Here is an 18755-nt window from a genome sequence, read left to right on the forward strand (position 1 = left end):
CAGTGGTACATCTAAGGGGTATTTTATTTGTGTTCATGGCAAAGCAACACCATGTGTCAAGGAATAAATACTTATACATTTTTAAACTGTATTATATTGCTTTCAAACCTGGTGCTGTCAAACTGTACTAATAATATACAAATAGAATGTTTCTCTGCATACAAGCCAAATGAAAGACTTTGACTATTCTCCTCACAAATAAAGTCAGACATTTCGATAATTCATTCCACATAAAAATAAAAATCAATATGTATGGAGATTTTCTGATTCATGTATATGTAAAATAAGCTTCAATAGATTGCATACTGTGCCTACTTCTTTTTGCAGATTCCCTCCTCTGTCTGCAGTGAAAAATGTCTTCCTGGATATAGAAAAGCCCCTCAACTGGGGCAACCAATATGTTGTTTTGACTGCATCCCTTGCTCCGAAGGAAGTATGTCTAATGAAAGCGGTAAGCTGAAAATGTACAGAAAATTGAGTAAATTCAAAATGCAACTATTTTGTTCAGTGAAACAGGAACATGTACTTATGGGTTTTCAGTGAAAAGTCTGAAACAAGCTTTAAAAAGAAATGTCAGAGTTAGATATATTGCATTTTTGTTTTCTATAGAAATATTGATTATGATGGTTGCATTTGTTATCATCACTGAAAGTATGAGAGTGATAAACTCTTAAAGTGAATGAAGTAGCTATAACGTCCACAGAGGTTCTTTATTAAAAGAATACAGGGCATAAGTAAAATGTCCTATGCAGACTGACTCAATGCCCTATCCCTGTATTCTGTCTCCTACAAGCTTTTGAGGGGAGATCTATGCCTGGAATACAGGGCATTGTCAGACCCCACTCTGATGTACCTCCTACATATCCACAAAACAAACAGCACCAGAATTACCCATTCTAAAGATGTAAACCTTGGCTGTGATATAAATAGGACCTGCTGGAGAGACAGGTATGTATCTGAGAGACTACCCCATCTATGGAACAGGCTCACCATCCAGGTGGAACAGGCTCACCATCCAGGTGAAGCAGAGTTCGTCCCTAACCCAATTCAAGTGCAACTTGGACAATTGCATCAGGAGCAGGAAATTCATCTCTGGTTTGGCACCTATGTCTCTAATGGACACAGGCCACCTGTAAATGTTTCATCTTCCAGCCACTGGTTGTAAATGTTTCATCTCCCAACCCCCTGCTTACACTTATCAAGGCTATCAGAACTTGTCAGGGATTTGGGATGCATGGCTAGGCTTAAAATGGTCCTTGTGGTTGTTAGCTTAGTAAACACCTATGAACCTACAAGGGATTTCACCTTTTCCAGGATACATCAGCCTTAGAGGTCATTGTTTACTTATTTAATGTTTATTACCAGACTAAGTTATCTGGTCCAAGAACCCTTTTCAGCTACAACACCAGTTAAATTGGAAAAGATGAAACAGAATCACAAACAGTTAATGCAAATGCATTACATTTGCAATTCTACAAAATAAAAAAAAATATTTATCATCATGCTTTTTCTTATAACAGATGTTAGCAACTTGTGGTATGAATTCAATCAGTCAACAGACAGGTGCCAGCAACTCTTTTAAGTCTGCAGTACAACATCATGCTTATGCTGTTTAACAAATTAATCTTTAGCAACCTGAATATGAACATAAAGTTAATATATCTATTAATTTGTATGTAGCATGATTTTAATTTCATTCCCTGTTATAACAGTGCTGAAATAAGTTTATGGCCTGACTGGGCCACAAGGAGTAGAGAGTTTATCCATGCTTCAAAGAACAGTTACACTTATTTCCTCCATAAGATGGACTCTTAGTTGCTTCCTGAATGATTTGCTTATTAATTTCTCCTAATTCTTTTTTTTTTTGGTACTGAGTTTCCCAAATCAGGTTATTTTGCCAAGAGATTTTTCAGCTTGCTGTCTGTGTAAAGGAAAACCTTTTCAGAACTGTCCTATCCTCCTTCTTTTTCAGAGAGTAGCTAGGCTGAATTTCTTGCTAAGGGTTTGTTTATCAATGAGGGGTAGCTCCTTTCATCTAATATTTTAACGGTTATTGTATTTAGTAATAGATCTGTCTAGCTGCCACCAGCAGCCATTTTTATTCATTTTGCAGAGTTGTTGTTGTTTGCCTTTCGGCTTTTCCCGGTTAGGGGTCACCACAGCGGAACTCCGGTCCGTTAATGATTGGCAGTAGATTTTCACGAATGCTGAGGTGCCAGCTCAACATCCAACCTTCAATGAAGGCATGCCCATTTACGCATGTCTTTCGAACATCATCCAACCGCGGGGAGGACATGAAGACATCACAATTAATTTTGCAGAGTAGCATGGTGATATTCTCAGCGTAACTTACTTATAGTACCCCCCATACACTGCACAGTAGCAAACCCAGCCTAAATCCCCTCCCACCACTGTCATGGAATAACAGGCTTTGTGTTTCATCATGCATTTTCTGAAGGCAAGGAAGTCTGAAATAGGTGCAGATTTTTATTAATTCCTCCATCCATTCATCCTCACCCCGTTTCCCATTTTTTGCACATTGGCTCAGGGTGCCACTTCAACAGGGACAATCATCTAGAGCCAAGGTTTACACTGCTGGTGGCTAGCCCTGCTGCTGTAGTTCACCCGTACCACACACACACACACACACACACACACACACACACACACACACACACACACACACACACACACACACACACACACACACACACACACACACACACACACACACACACACACTAGGGCCAATTTAGAGAGTTCAATCCATTTACTGCATGTCTTTGGAATGTGGGAGGAAACTGGAGCACCCGGAAGAAACCCATGTAAACTCAATGAGGACATGCAGACTCTTCACAGAAGGCACTCTAACCGAGAATTGAACCAGGGAACCTCTTGCTGTGAGGTGACAGTGCTAACCGCTGCACCACGGCTTGCTGGAACAACAGGTTTTGTGTCAGCATGCATTTTCTGAAGAATTTGAAATCTGAAAGTCCGAGAAAGTTGATGAAAGAACAAGTTTTGCATCTGAGGCATAGGAAGTCATAGGGCCATATTTGAAATATCACTCTTATAAACTCAGAAATTTGCTGGAATAACGTGCCAGCACGCATTAAATGGGCACTAATAAAACTTTAAATGCATTTTTATCCAGAAAAAAAAACCTGAAAGTATTTAAGCTAGTCTTTTTGTTAAACAGGTAAGACATGCCTACACATGTGTAGCCCTGCATGTAGGTGAGGGTATTTACTATAGTAAATTACACCACTACTTTGGGCTAGATTAACAAACCTGAGAATTTTCTCTCTGTAGTCTGATGTAAAGGGCTACTTTGAGGGTAAAGTTGTACAATAACAGTAAGAGTGCATTCCAGTCTAGGCAGATGGGCAGTAGAATGCTTATGGCTATAAGTTTTCTAGCCTCTGTTAGAACTAATCATGATGTTGCTATCCAAGAACTTTATTGACTTGAGTCTCCATCTGAGGCTAAAAGAGTGATTTTAGTCTAAAAGTAGTTCTGGATAGTGTTGTTATTGTTATAATCGGAGTGTAGATCCATTTGAGTCTTTAATGGCTTTTAAAATAAGTATGTACCAACCATACAGTGTATCTAAGTTGGAAGCAGGTGTATCAAATAATCCAAAACTGAAGATCCAAAACATATAGAAAATAATGAAATTTATTGAAACAGTTGATTGAGTGCTTTCATCTCTAGATGAGACTTCATCAGCATAAATTCCAAAGGTAACCCACATTCCTTTTATAATGTGACAACTTAACCAATCATTCAATTTTTCAATAATTAACATAATTAATTAATACGTTTTGTAAAAACACATTAACTTCCCACATAAAATAATGCATTAATTGCAAGATCTTTTTAAAAAATATACATATACATATATATCTATGTATATATATATATATATATATATATATATATATATATATATATATATATATATATATATAAGGTACAGGGTTTGAATCTCACAGGGGATAACTGGCTAGGCTTAAAATGGCTCGCAAGGGCAGTTAGCCTAGTACTGGCCTATGAACCTATATATATGTCTTTATCTATCTATATGATAGTTATTCTTACTAATAAAATCCAAACATTTTAAAAAACACTGTAGTTTAAAAATACAAACTTGTTAAAATATCCAAATCCCTTAAGTGTTTACAAGTTGTCTGCCCTTAATTTTAAAACAGGTTTTATAGAAATGGTTCCATCCAACCCTGGAGATGTGTTGGTGTTAAGTTTGAGCTGCTGTAAAGTTCCTTAAATTCAAGTTTGCTCTCCCAGTCACTTCCTCGAGGGTTAATAATATTTTTTTTTCCAAAATACCAATGCTGAAACCTTCAAACCTCTGACATACGCAAGAGTGTTTGTACAGAGCATTGGCATTACTTCTAGTTTTTATATCATAGTTATGTTCATATATTTGTTTTCTTAGTGCTCTCTTTGTCTTCCCTATGTAAAATGATAGGCATGCCTTACATTTAGCTAAGTAAACCACTCCTGTCATATTACAATTTCCTTTAATAAACCTAACATTATATTCATTTATAATAATCGATCCATCTGTAGTATGTATGCGCACTGTTTACAATTTCCATATTTTTAACAAGTTTGCACTTTTAAAGTACACTTTTTTATGTTTGAATTTTATTAGTAAGAATAACGATTATACACACACACAAATATATATATATATATATATATATATATATATATATATATATATATATATATATATATGTGTGTGTGTGTGTGTATATTAACAGATCCTGTAACTGATGCATTATTTTATGTGGGAAGTTTGCGTGTTTTTAGAAAAGGTATTAATTAATTATCTTAATTACTGAAAAATTGAATGATTGGTTAAGTTGTCGCATTATAAAAGGACTGTGGGTTACCTTTGGAATTTATGCTGATGAAGTCTCATCTTGAGATGAAAGCTCTCAATCAACCGTTACAATAAATTTCATTATTTTCTATATGTTTTGGATCTTCAGTTTTGGCTTATCTGATACTCCCGATTCCACTTTATATATGTTATATGGCTGGTTTATAGTTGTTTACAGCATATCATCACTGAACAAAGTTTTAAGTTTTATGTTTTAAAATAAGAACTGATTAGTCTTTGTGGCGTTCCGATCACCGTCATGGTGGTCTTTTTAATATACTATGAGTTAATCATTTCCATTGAGCACTGAAATCATCTTTAAGATGTTTGCTTAAGGTTTGTGCAATTTAGTAATTAGTGTACCGTCAGCATATCATGCACAATTTATGTGTGAAAGTCCCCATGGAAGGTCATTTAAGAATTGAGAAAAAAGGGACCTACTACTGACTCATGAGAGATGTCTTTGGTAACCATGCCTGATGTTGAGTACGAGTCATGAGTGACTATTTTGAAGGTTTTGTTGTTGAGTTAGACTTTGAAACACTGTATGAATTTGTGTGAGAATGTGCAATTGGTTGGCCTTAGCAATAGAAATGTTTTTTCCTTAGCTTCAAAAGCTCTTTTGCGATCATGGACTTTTACTGCTATTAACTTTTTTCTTTTATGTTGTAGTAGATTTGATTAGTTAACAAATAGGTACATAACAGGGTAATACAAGCTAAGCAAAGGTCATGCTGTCTATCCATCAGCATACCAGTCTTTAGTAGATATTTTGTGTCTGCACATAAATAATTTTTCTAAGTGTCTCCATGATGCTGTACCAGTTGAGTAAACCCTGGTTTTGTTGGGTCTATATTATAAACATGAAAGCTTACCTTATTGAATCCCTAAATGCCAACCCTTCCTCATTGAATTGCATAAACACCGAATGCCCTAAACCGCAAAATTCAAAACATCAAACTATCTTACTTGTCCCACCCCACCGCCCGCTATATACTAACTACACAAACAAACTAAATAAACCACATACATACACTAACCAAAACCTTACTTCTAATCCTAAACTAAACCCTGCTTCTAACCCTACATTAAATCTTACATATACCACCAACTATGCACTTAACTTAACCCAGACCCTAACCCTAAGGTCTGTAACTATCGCACACTTACCTTAAAAAGCTATACCCAAACAAACTAAATAATCCACACACATACACTTAACAAAACCCTACACTAAATCTAACATACATTACCATCTATGCACTTACCTTAAGCCCCACCCTAACCCTAAGGTCTGTAACCATAGCACACTTACCTTACAGAGCTATACCGCAGAAGGCCAACTATGATAATTTGATGTTTCCGGTTTTGCTCTTCTGGGTGTTTGATGTTCTCGTGTTTTGATAAGGACAGGTCGATGTTTAGGGATCCAATAAGGTAAGCATTCGGGTTACTAATATAGACCCATTTTGTCTTAATACTCTTTTGCCAGTGTTCACAGACTTTGCAGTACATCTTTCCACCTTTTTGTGATACCTGGTCAAAATTTACATAACGCCCCTTTATGAATGTTTTATGCTCATATGGTCTGAAGAAGTAATATTATGGACTGTAGCTAGACGTTGATATTATCTAACTCCTGTACTGGTTCCTTCAATCCCTTCTTTTGGGGTCCATTTTCTCTACAACAAACTCTGTTTCTGGACTGCCTTAAATATCTCATTGCAGTTTTTAACCATTCTTCTTTTAAGACAAATCCAGTACATTTTGACAACTGTAACTTAGATTTACATTCACTATTACCAACCCCACCACCACCACTCTTGAAGTAACTCCTTCCAGAGGAGATCCATTACCTTCTGATAGCTGTGTCTCTGGTTCCATAATTTGATGCCACATACCTATTTTTCAGAAATGGCCACATTACCATTTTCTACTGGATGGTAGACACTGACTGAGTCTCACCCCTGATACCTTTCCAGTGTGACTCCCTTAATTCTTGGCTGCATGTTACAATGTGTGCTATCAAAGTCATTACCTTTTATAACATCTACTAAGATATCATAAGACCTTGCCACCTTTCCCAGTTCAAATGAACCCTGGACAATGACATCTCGAACAGTGTTTCCCCTTGACCTTAACTGGAGTCAGTTACTTGGACAGGCTTCTAACAACTGTAGACTTAACAATAGCTACACATGATACAGTATCTCTTAGCAATAGTTTTTCTGCCTTCCAGTAAGACAGGTAGAGAATTTTGTGATAACAGAGAGGATCTGGAGTTTTAACACTACCTACAACTACTGTGTTACTACTTTTATTAGCTCCATCATATGGCATTTGTTCCTTACATACATACATAAAACAAATAATCTCTGTGGTATCCCCGAAGTCTCAAAACAACCCACTAAAGTGTAGTGGGTCCAAAAACAAAACAGTGTAAGAAACTTCTCTGTGTGGAAGATTTTCAGTCCAGATATTTCTAGTTAATCACTGTATATTAATCAGATCAGACAATAGTAGTAGAAGTAGCGAACTTAAACTCGTCTTAAGTCAAAACAAAACAAAAAATAATAATAGAAAATATATAATTATGCAGCATTACTAAGTAATCGAAAGTAATCCAAGCAAGGCAGGCAGTCTGCTTCCAGTCGAAAATCCTTTATTAAGTACACAGACAAGCGATCCAAGTTAAACAAAAATAGAGTAATGATTTCCTCACAAGCTTTCTAAAAAGTATCTATATATTTAGAAAGCTTGTGAGTAAATTATTACTTTATTACTCTATTTTTTTTTTTTACTTGGATCGCTTGTCTGTGTACTTAATAAAGGATTTTTGACTGGAAACAGACTGCCTGCCTTGCTTGGATTACTTTCGAATACTTAGCAATGCTGTACAATTATATATTTTCTATTATTATTTTTTGTTTTGTTTTGTCTTTAGACGAGTTTAAGTTCGCTACTTCTACTACTATTGTTTGATCTGATTAATATACAGTGATTAACTAGAAATATATGGACTGAAAATCTTAAACACAGAGAAGTTTCTTGCACTGTTTTACATACATACATGCATACAAATATTTCCAGCACAGGCAATAATGTCCTTCTAGCTTGCCAATATACCACAACACTTGTTCCCATAATAAGTGTCAAGGTTGTTCTTAAAAATATCTAAACTAGTACTTGCTTTAATGTAATTTGATAGTCTGTTCCATGCATCAGCTACTCTGTCAGATAACCAATTAGTGCACTTCTAATTTCTAAAGAATCTTCTACATAGGTTGTCTGATGATTCTCTAGTACTTTTTGATAACCCCAAACATTCTCAGAGGTAGTTGTCTCTAAATGCCCTATATACCTGAATATGATGTCCTCTTAGATATTTGTAAGAGATACTGTACAAGTTCAGATATTTTAGTCTTTCATAATAACTTAAATTTTCACATCATGGATGCCCTTGGTGTATTTCTGCTGTACTCTTTCCAGTTTACCCATGCTTGTTTTCAAATAGGGTTTCCATATTGTTATTCCATGCTCGTGTTTGTGTCTAATGTAACTAACAAACAATGACTTCATTATTTTTGATTTCTTAGACTTTATAAATCTTTTTATACAACCTATAGTTCTAGAACTGTAATTAATCAAATAGTTGATATGATTAGAAGAACTCATAGCTGAATCTACCCATATACCCAGGTTCTTAAATGAGTCTACCATTTCAATCACTATGTGTTGTATTAAATACTCACCTTTCAATCTATGTCTCCCAAATCTCATAAGCTTAGTTTTGTTGTATTTATCAGCATATTTTTCTCCTGTGTCCAAATGGTCAATTTGATCAAGTTATTTTGCAGACATGCCTTACCTGTAACACATGTAATCAGTTTACCCAATTTCAGGTCGTCTGCATATAGACTGTAGAATACCTCAAATTAAAAAGTTAGGTCTGAAAGATACAATCTAAACAAGTAAGGGCCTAGGACAGAGCTCTGTGGAACACCCTGACTGTAACCAAGGATTTCACCTGTCCAGTTGGTGTGTGATACTTGCCATGTCCTTTTGTAAGCCATGCAGCTATCCATCTTATCAAGAGTATATCAATGCCTAGTTGTACTAATTTATTGATCAGTATTTTGTGCATGACCCTGTCGAATGCTGAGGTTAAATCTATATAAATTACATCACAGCGCGATTTTTCATTCATAGCTGTTATTATATTGGTATAGAACATCATGTTGCAGATGGTAATACATCTGTTTTCAACATATGTATGCTGATATATGGTTTCAAGTCCCAACCTATCCAGGTCTGACAATTTTCTTCTTCTGGCTTTTCCTGGTTAGGGGTCGCCACAGTGGATCACCTGCCTGCTCATGATTGGCAGTGGAGTTTTACAGTGTCAAGTTGCCAGCCCAGCGCCCAACCTTCCATGGAAGGCACACACATGCACACACTCATGCCAATCCACCTACAGCATGTCTTTGGGATGTGGGAGGAAACTGGAGCACTCGGAGGAAACCCACACGACCAAAGGGAGGACATGCAGACTCCACACAGAAGGCACCCCAGCCGAGGATCAAACTAGAACCTCTTGCTGTGAGGAGACAACGCTAACTGCTGCACCACCGCGGTCGCCCTATCCAGTTCTGACAATAACTTATCCAATAATACCTTTTCCATTATTTTTCCAGAAGATGAAAGTAGAATTAAGGGTCTACAGGACTCTGGGTTTGTCCTACTTCAACAAGCACATGTCTCCAATCTTGAGGAATCTCCCCATATTTATATGACCTAGTGAATATAAATATAATGGTACTGTAAGTCTTGCTGAAGTGTTCTCAGGTCGTTGTTATTAATTCTGTCTCCTCCCTGTGTTTTGTTTGGGTCCAGTTTGCACAGTTCTTTTTCAATACAATCTAATTTGATTCCAGTATCTGGGGTTACCTGGATGTCACTATGACAACTTACCACCCCTTTTGTAGGGCCAAACTGTTTTTTGTAAATATATCCATAATCTGTTGTGTCTGAGAATAAATTTTAGAATCTGCATACAGTTTATCAATTTGTGTTTCTTTATTCCTTCCATATCTTGTGTATCTATAAAAAAGGTTTCCTATTATGCTCAATATCTTTACATAAATGTTCTTCAAAATTTCCTTGATCATCTCACACTATGCTTAATCTGTTTGTCCAGCTTGTTTATTTCAGTTTTTAAAGTTGTAGTCTGACCTCTCTTCCATTTCTTATATTTTTTGTCTCGCCTTAATCAGATATCTTGTTCTTATGGAAATATATCCCCCTGATGTTGTATGCCTTGATCCTGATGTTAAACATTTTTTTTTTATTTTTTGTACTCAATTTCTCTTTCAAAACTTTTTACATTCCATCTGCAGTTTTTTCACTGAACACCTCACTCCAGTTAATTTTACACAGTGACTGTATTGCTTCCATACAATCCGTAATTAACCTTCTGTGCATTGGTTTAGATTTCAGTTTGGCAGAATTATCTAGCAACAAATTAACCTTTATAACCCCATGATTACTGCACATCAATGGTGGTAAAATGTGACTTGGATAACAGTAATTCCTTTAGGAACACAAACAATGTCTAGTATGTTCTGTCCTCTGGTAGTTTTTTTTACAGTCTGAAGCAATTGTTGTTCCTGAATATATGTTGTGAATAATTTCCTTACTAACATTGTTGAATTAATATTATTCCAGTCTGTTTCTGGTAAAGTTAAGTCCTCAGATAATATTATTCTTCCCTCCTGTGTTTCAAGAAATGTATGAATTCCTCTAGGCCATCAGTACTTGACTTTGGTGATATATACACTCCAACAATTGTTATATGTTTCAGGGTTGTCTTTATTGCCACAGTTACACAGTCCATAGTATAGGTGTTATCACTGAACATGTAATAATCACAGGTCTCATAACTATCTTTAATCCCTATCATAGCACCTCCACCTGATTTTTTGTTAGAATATCTGTTACAATAAAAACATTTATACCCTGACAGAACTGGTTTCCAGTCATTGTTCTTTAACCATGCTTCACAAATAATAACATCAATCTTGTGAAAACGTAGCAAATTTTCCAATAAAAGACTTTATTATTAATAATTATTATTATTAACAACCTTAACCACCCATTGTGGACTATTGAACTCTACATGCCTCATCTTATTAGACTGGAAGCATTTTTTTATTCCAATATTTTGTCATGTATTTCAGTCAGTGTTTTCCTCTTTTGCCTGTGCAACATGCAATGAAGGTTTATACCACCTTCAGGTGGGCTCTGTTATACCCACATATGGTACTGGGTACATATTTGTTATACATTTGTGCCTTGATGACCAGACTCATTTTGCCCATTTCCTCAACAATGTTGCACTCCTGATCTGCTAGCCAGATTTTCATGTCCTGTGGCACAGTATTGAATGCTTGCTCTCTTATCATAAAGACTGGTACCATTTAAAAAGCAGTAAGTTAGCCAGCAGGAGTTAAAGCCCTGACTATGGCATAGGTGAACCATGTTCGACTAGTAGTTGTTTGAGCACTTGATGCAGGCGGGAAGGATGGATGTGCCCATCCAGTGGAAAGGAACGGTGGCAGTTGACCAGCTTGTACCATGGTTCCAGTGAAAGGGCTCTGCTGGAGAGAGGAAGTTCATCTTGCAGTGGAGGGAGGTGGGGTAGGTCAGGTGGATGCAAGTGTAGCCACCCAGTCTGGTAAGAGTAGACCCTGTCTATGCATAAGTGGGAACATGCATGCATAGCCTGTCCTTGTGGTGATGTAAGTGCTCACATCATCAACAGGAATGGGAGGTGTGTTCATAACTGAAAAGTTCTTTCATTTTGGGGATGCCAGCAAGTGCACAAGGCATGTTCATGACTGCTTGGATAACAGTTCTTATGAAGTTTGGTGGTTGGCAGGTATAGGTGCAAAAGTGGTACAAAAAAAGGCAGTGAATTGATATCTACTCACCCACTAATAAATGTAAGTGCTTATTTCCGCAATATTTTTTCTATGCTATCTGATTTTTTTCTGTTAGCTTCAGGAGTTAGGTTAAAGCATTCAGATAAACTTATCATAATTCTTGCAATCCACAGCTGACACTTTGGACATAGCATGCATTACCTTCTCCATGAGCAAAGTAGTTAAAACCTTACATATTAGCAATTTGGTGTTGATTATGTAACCTTTCAATGTACAAATAAAACCAACAAAGATACCCCCCTAACTCACTGAGGAGGCAATCTGATACTGACCTTGCCATGTAAGGTATGGTTCTCATCTCTGTTGCTTGTGTGCCTTTGATGAAGGGCATGTACTGACCATTCATGCTGAATGCTTCTCTCTTTCTTCTCATTCTGTCTCCCTTTCCTGTGGCATGACCAGGCCATGTTGAGGTTTTCTTGTGTCTGAAACAAAAAAGGCTCATGTAGTGTTAAGAGTAGAAACCCACCTGTAGTAAATTCATTTGGTAAATACACAGATATGATAGAAGCACCAAAGGCACAAATAACTTTTGTAGTACATCCACTACATTCATCACTTTCTTCCCAATCGGACTTCATCAGAATCAGTTAAATACAAAAAAAACACGAGTTTAAATACATTAAGGAAATTAAACAAATAACACTATTGGTTAATTAACTAATAGAGTGATGAGGGCAGTAATATTGTGGCAATAACCTTTTAAGTCAAATGGATCAGTAAAAAATTCCGCAAAACCCTATCTCTAACTCCAGAGTGAGTGTGCTTTAAAAGATAATTGATGTGTTTAAAACTGAGGTTAAAAAACAAATAGTGTATTTAAACAGTATGTTTAAAAATACATGTGTAATAACTAATACGCTCATTATCCAGACTGGGTCTATATTATAAAGTTGACCACTTACTTTATTGAATACCTAAACGTCGACCCGTCGTCATCGAACCACATAAACACTGAACGCTCTAAACCATGAAATTTAAAAAGTCGAACTCTCATACTTGCCCCACCCCACCGCCCACTACATACTACTTACACAAGCTAAATAAACCACATACATACACTAACCAAAACTCTACTTCTAACCCTAAATTAAACCCTACTTCTAACCCTGCACTAAATCTTACATATACCACCATGCTCATAGGTTCATAGGTTCATAGGAGTAACATGTATGCACTTAACTTAACCCGCACTCTAACCCTAAGGTCTGTAACTATTGCACACGTACTTTAAAAGCTAAACCCAAACAAACTAAATAATCCACCTACATACACTTAACAAAACCCTACACTAAATCTAACATACATTGCCATCTATCCACTTACCTTAACCCGCACCCTAACCCTAAGGTCTGTAACTATCGAGCACTTACCTTAAGGAGCTATACCGTAGAAGGCCAACCATGATGATTCGACATTTCTGCTTTCGCTCTTCTGGACAATCGATGTTTTTGCGGTTCAATGAAGATGGGTCGACGTTTAGACATTTGGGTAAGTAAGCGGTCGACTTTCTAATATAGACCCATCCAGACCAAGCAGCAAAGAGGGGGAAATAAAGGCAAAATCCAAGTGATGCTGTAAAACATAGAAAATATTGTTTATATTTGATCACTCTTAATTTTAGAATGGACAGACTAGATATGTGCTCATTTAAACCAGGGTACACCAAAGTATTTAATGTGAATTGCTAAAATAGTTCTCTGCTTTTGATCCTGGTTTCCCTTGGACCACCCCATTTATTGTAAGTAACAACTTCCAAAATCTCAGACATCAATTTGTTAAAACCAGGACATGACAGGGAATGTTTGTACAAGGAGTTGTTGGAATTGTTTTTCAGGATGTCATGTCAATGTTCTAAATCCTGTTTCAAAACTGTTTCTCAGTCTTGCCAATATAAAAACAAGGGCATTCGTAGCATAATGAGATATAAATCACACCTTTGGTAGGGCAATTAGCATCTACAAGAGTGAGTTTAGATTGACAGGAGTTGTCCAAAGCCACATTTTCTAGTTGTAACACATAGGGACATTGTCCACTAGTTTTGGCTTGCACCTCAGAAAAGTATATCCAAACAGTAGAGGCCCCAAGACCAATCCTTGGGGTACGCTGCTTGTTATGAATCTACTATTAGAGTTGGCTTTCCTTATTTTGACTAAGTGGGCCAGTTAGCTACCCATCTGGTAACATATGGGTTGATGCCTAGCTGGGAGAGTTTATCTATTATGCTCGAGTGGGGAATAGTGTTGGAGGCTTTGGCTAGGTCAAGGTAGGTGGTGTGCACTGTTTTGCCCTCATCCATGGCTTTGGTGACTGTTTCGAGGAAGGTGACCAAGTTTAACAGGCATGATCTCCCTTTGACAAAACCAAACTGTGTGGGATCTTGCACTTGGAGGTTGCCAATGTCCTTGATTATAAGGTCCATGATAATGCGTTCCATGGCCTTGCAGATCAGGCTAGTTAGGCTGATGGACCTATAATTGCCTGGGTTGGTGGACGCTCCACCTTTGTGCAGAGGGATGACAGTGGCTGTCCTTCATTCTTCTGGGATGAAGTCGGTGCACAGGCTTTGGTTGAATAGGGTGCCTAGTGATGCTGAGAGCTCTTGCCTGAGTTCATGTAGGACACAGCCAAGGATGTCTTCAGGTCCAATGGAGGCTGTATTTTTTGCCTTTGAGAGGGCATTAATGACCTGCTCCCTGGTGATGAGGGGAGAAGAGCAGGTGCTGGAGATGTTCTGGTTTACTGATGGGGCGATAGAAGGGGGTGAAGTTTTCACTGAACTTGTCTGCCAGCAGATCTGCTATATCTATGGCATTTGTGTATGTGGTATTTTTGACCACCAGTTCATAGCAGATTTGGGTGTTACCTTTGAGTCTGCAGACATATGAGAAGAAGTTTTTGTTATTGTCCTTAGTGGATGCGGCCAATTTGGACTCGAAGTTAGCCTTAAGAGGATTTCACCAGTGACCTTATTTGCTTGTTCAGACAAAGGAGCGATTGCCTCCAACTCAGCACTTGCTCCTTCTTGGTCCTGGACAGCAATTTTTTCCTTTTATTATAGAGTGTGTTTATTGCTGCTGTCCACCAGACAGGTTTATTCTTCTTTGAGGAAGATGATTTAGTCCTGTCAGGTATTGCTGAGTCCATGCAGCTATATAGGTGCTCATATAGTTTTTTGGTGTAGGCTTGGATATTAGTGCTTGTTCAACTGAAGGGATGGTGGCTGTGAAGCTGCTTATACCTGCTCTCTGGAGGTTGTAGTCAGCTTTGGAAAGTTTTTTGTTCACCCCTGGCAATGGGGGGTGGGTCAAAAGTGATTGCTTTATGGTCGGATCTTACCAAGGAGGATGACACTGTAGGAGTAATACAGTGGCTACTCATGTTGGCTAGCACCAGATCCAGGATATTTTCATCTCTTGTGGGGGTGTCGACCAGCTTGATGTACAATTCATGATAGATATGAATAAATATGAAATTAAATTTTTGGATTTAACACTAAACAATAGTTGACTACCAAATTACAGCAAACATGACATCACAAAGAATCAAATCCAGAAACCTTTTTTTACATGATAAAACAACATCAGTCTACATTTTCTTAGCTTTTTTCCACATAGTGAATTTTAGGAGTCAGACAAAATTATATGTGGAGACATTTTTGGAAAAGCCACCATTTGTAATCATTTTGCTTTTCTAAAGAGGTTATGAAGCAGAACACCTACATAAAGTATATTAAAATACTTGAAAAACAACAATGGGACAAGCACGGCAAAGCACATATATTTAATAGACAATAAACAGATAAGCACTTTCGGAGATGCCTCCTTCATCAGATCAATACAAAAATATAAAATCAGTATGCATATAAATACACCTGAAAAACCAATTACATTAATTAAAACCTTTAACTAATTAACATTTTCTAGCCTTTAAAATAGGTTTTAAATGTATAAAACCATTTAAGCCTGGTGGAACATCAGCTCTCAAACCAGCTATCAAGTGAGTCTCTTTAACTTCTGTGGCACTCTTTATATCACCACCTCTAGGTGTAGGAGTATAAATATCCAAAACCATAAATTTAAAATAATGCTGTGGAAATTCATTAATGTGTTGAGCTACTGCACTTTTTTTGCACATTTCTCCGTATATCACCCATATGCTGTAAAATACATTCCTTTAACATTCTATTGGTTTTACCAACATAAAAAGAAGTGCATTCTGAACAGGTTGCTATATAAATCACATTTTTAGTAGAACAGCATACATAGTGTGAACACTTATATATCCTTTTGGTAACAGGATGCTCAAACACATTATCAGTCTTAATATACCTGCATGCCTTACATTTTTTACATGGATATGTACCTAATTTGCCGCTATATAATTTAGACCTTGGTATTCAAAGAATACTGGAGATTCAGTTAATAAGGGACAGAGAAATATATGTAAGGTTAGGATACCCTTTACTTTTAGCACTGATTTTAAATATATAAATATATGAAGAATATAATACAAAATAACTGGAAGATACTATTGTCTGATGACAGGATGAAAACTGCAGTAGGTGATGTGCCAAACTTCAGCTACAAGAGAAATCGTAATTTAAAGAGTCTATTATGTTATAGACTAGGACCTGGTAATATGAATAACCTAGGTAAATTATATAGTGGCAAACTAGGTACATATCCATGTAAAATATGTAAGGCATGCAGGTATATTAAGATGAAGTGTTGGTGACTTGGGCCTGCTGAGTTGAGTGTCGGTGAAATGACCTGTCGATGAAATGAAGGTGATCCATTTTACCATATGCTTTAGCCAGATCTTGGTATGCACTATGCAGCATTTTCCACTCTTCCATTGCTTTAGTTACCTTTTCAAAGATGTTCATCAGATTCAGTAAGAATGACCCATCTTTGACAAAGCTAAACTGGGCTGGATCCAGTGCCTGGAGGACTCCTATGTCCTTGTTGATAATTCCCATGACAATTCTTTCCATTGCTTTGCAAAGAAGTCTATTCAAATTAATTGGTGTATAGTATCCAGGATCTATTGAAAGTCCTCCCTTATAAAGGGAATGACCATTGCAGTCCACCATTCACATGGCACAAAACTTGTTTTAAGACTATACTTGAATCTCTCATAAAATCCTCCAAAGCTAGTTATGAAAATAAAATTGCCAAAGATTCCAAAGACAACCACAAGGAATTCTATAACTATGTCAAGAATCTAAATGGCAATGCTCAGATCTGCTTTGAGCTACAACAGAATGGCATTAAATATACTGATCCCAAAGATATTGCCAATATCCTGGCAGATCGATTCAGTGCCAACGTCACCTCCCCTCTCACCCCCTAAATGGCCCATCTCAATACCAGAAGATTGCCAAATTCCGGTAATAATGGCCACACAGGTTAAAAATGCACTCTCCAAAGCTAAGAATACAGCATCCATGGGACCAGATGACATCCCACACTGTGTACTACATGAACTACAAAATGAACTGGCACCTCACCTAAGTGTCATGTTTAATCTTACCCTCACCTCAGGCTTCATGCCCACTGAGTGGCGCACAGCTAAAGTTATCCCACTCCACCAGGGGGGATCCACCTTGGATCCTGGGAACTACCGCCCCATCAGTCTGACGAGCCTGATCTGCAAGGCCATGGAATGTATTATCATGGAACTTATAAACAAAGACATTGGCAACCTTAAAACACTGGACCCAACCCAGTTTGAGTTCATGAAATTCCGATCTTGTCTCCTGAACCTGATTAACTTCTTCAAATCAGTCTCCAGAGCTGTGGACGAGGGTAAGGCAGTCCACACAGCCTATCTGGACCTCGCCAAGGCCTTTGACACCATCCCCCACTCTGGAATCATAGATAAACTTACTAAGCTGGGCATTAATCCCTACATCACTCGATGGGTTGCCAACTGGCTTACTGACAGAACCCACACTGTAAAAGTAGCTGACTCCAAATCCAGCTCCAGACAAGTGACAAGTGGAGTACCTCAGGGTTCAGTCCTGGGACCTCTCTTGTTTGGCATCAACTTCTCTGAAGTACAGGCCAACACTAAGGGACTCTGGCTAACAAAGTTTGCAGATGACTGCAAACTGGGAGCCATTATTGAATCCCCAAATGATGTTGATACTCTACAAAAGGGCCTTACAGAAACAGATGCTTGGTGCCAGAGACATGGGCTCAAGCTCAATGCCAAGAAATGTATAGTTATCTCGTTTGGGAAAAAACATGTACTCGTGAATTACCACATAGGTGGCAGTACACTAAACACCGAAAGTGTGATAAGAGACTTAGGGACACAGGTGGACAGTGGTCTCACCTTCGATAACCACATCACCACAACAGTCAGGAAATCCTTCTATGTGGTACACCTCATCACTAAGGGCTTTTCATCCAGAAAAAAGGAGGTCATTGTCCCACTGTACTCATCCTTCATTAGACCCATTATAGCATACAATGCCCCGTTTGGTATGTGGTATGTACCTCTCAAGACATCTGCAACAACTGGAAAGGATGCAGAAATACCTCACTAAAAGAGTCACAGGCCTAAAGCAGATGCCCTATGCTGACTGCCTTAAAAAACTCCAGCTATACTCTGTCGCATATCGTCTACTCTGAGGCGATCTCTGCTTAACATACAAGGCCATGTCAAACCCAGAGCTGTTGGAGCCACACGCTCCAGGGATCTAAACCTTGTCATCACAATAAACAAAACATGCTGGAGGGATAGGTTCCTGACCCAGAGACTCCCCAGACTCTGGAACAGACTGCCCATACATGTCAAGCAGAGCACCTCTTTGGCCTTCTTCAAAAGGAACCTTG

General features: G+C 37.8%; 1 protein-coding gene across 1 annotated transcript in view; it reads left to right on the forward strand.

The window, feature by feature from the left end:
- LOC122808228 (extracellular calcium-sensing receptor-like) overlaps window positions 1–18755 on the forward strand; it is a 387150-nt gene that overhangs the window by 337348 nt on the left and 31047 nt on the right. The window contains exon 6 of the mRNA XM_044079190.1: window positions 328–451. Coding sequence (XP_043935125.1) covers window positions 328–451 — 124 coding nt within the window. The remainder of the gene's footprint in view (window positions 1–327; window positions 452–18755) is intronic.

The sequence above is a fragment of the Protopterus annectens genome, chromosome 8.part0 (assembly GCF_019279795.1).
Source record: "Protopterus annectens isolate FY-2018-M chromosome 8.part0, PAN1.0, whole genome shotgun sequence".
NCBI classification, from domain to species: Eukaryota; Metazoa; Chordata; order Ceratodontiformes; family Protopteridae; genus Protopterus; species Protopterus annectens.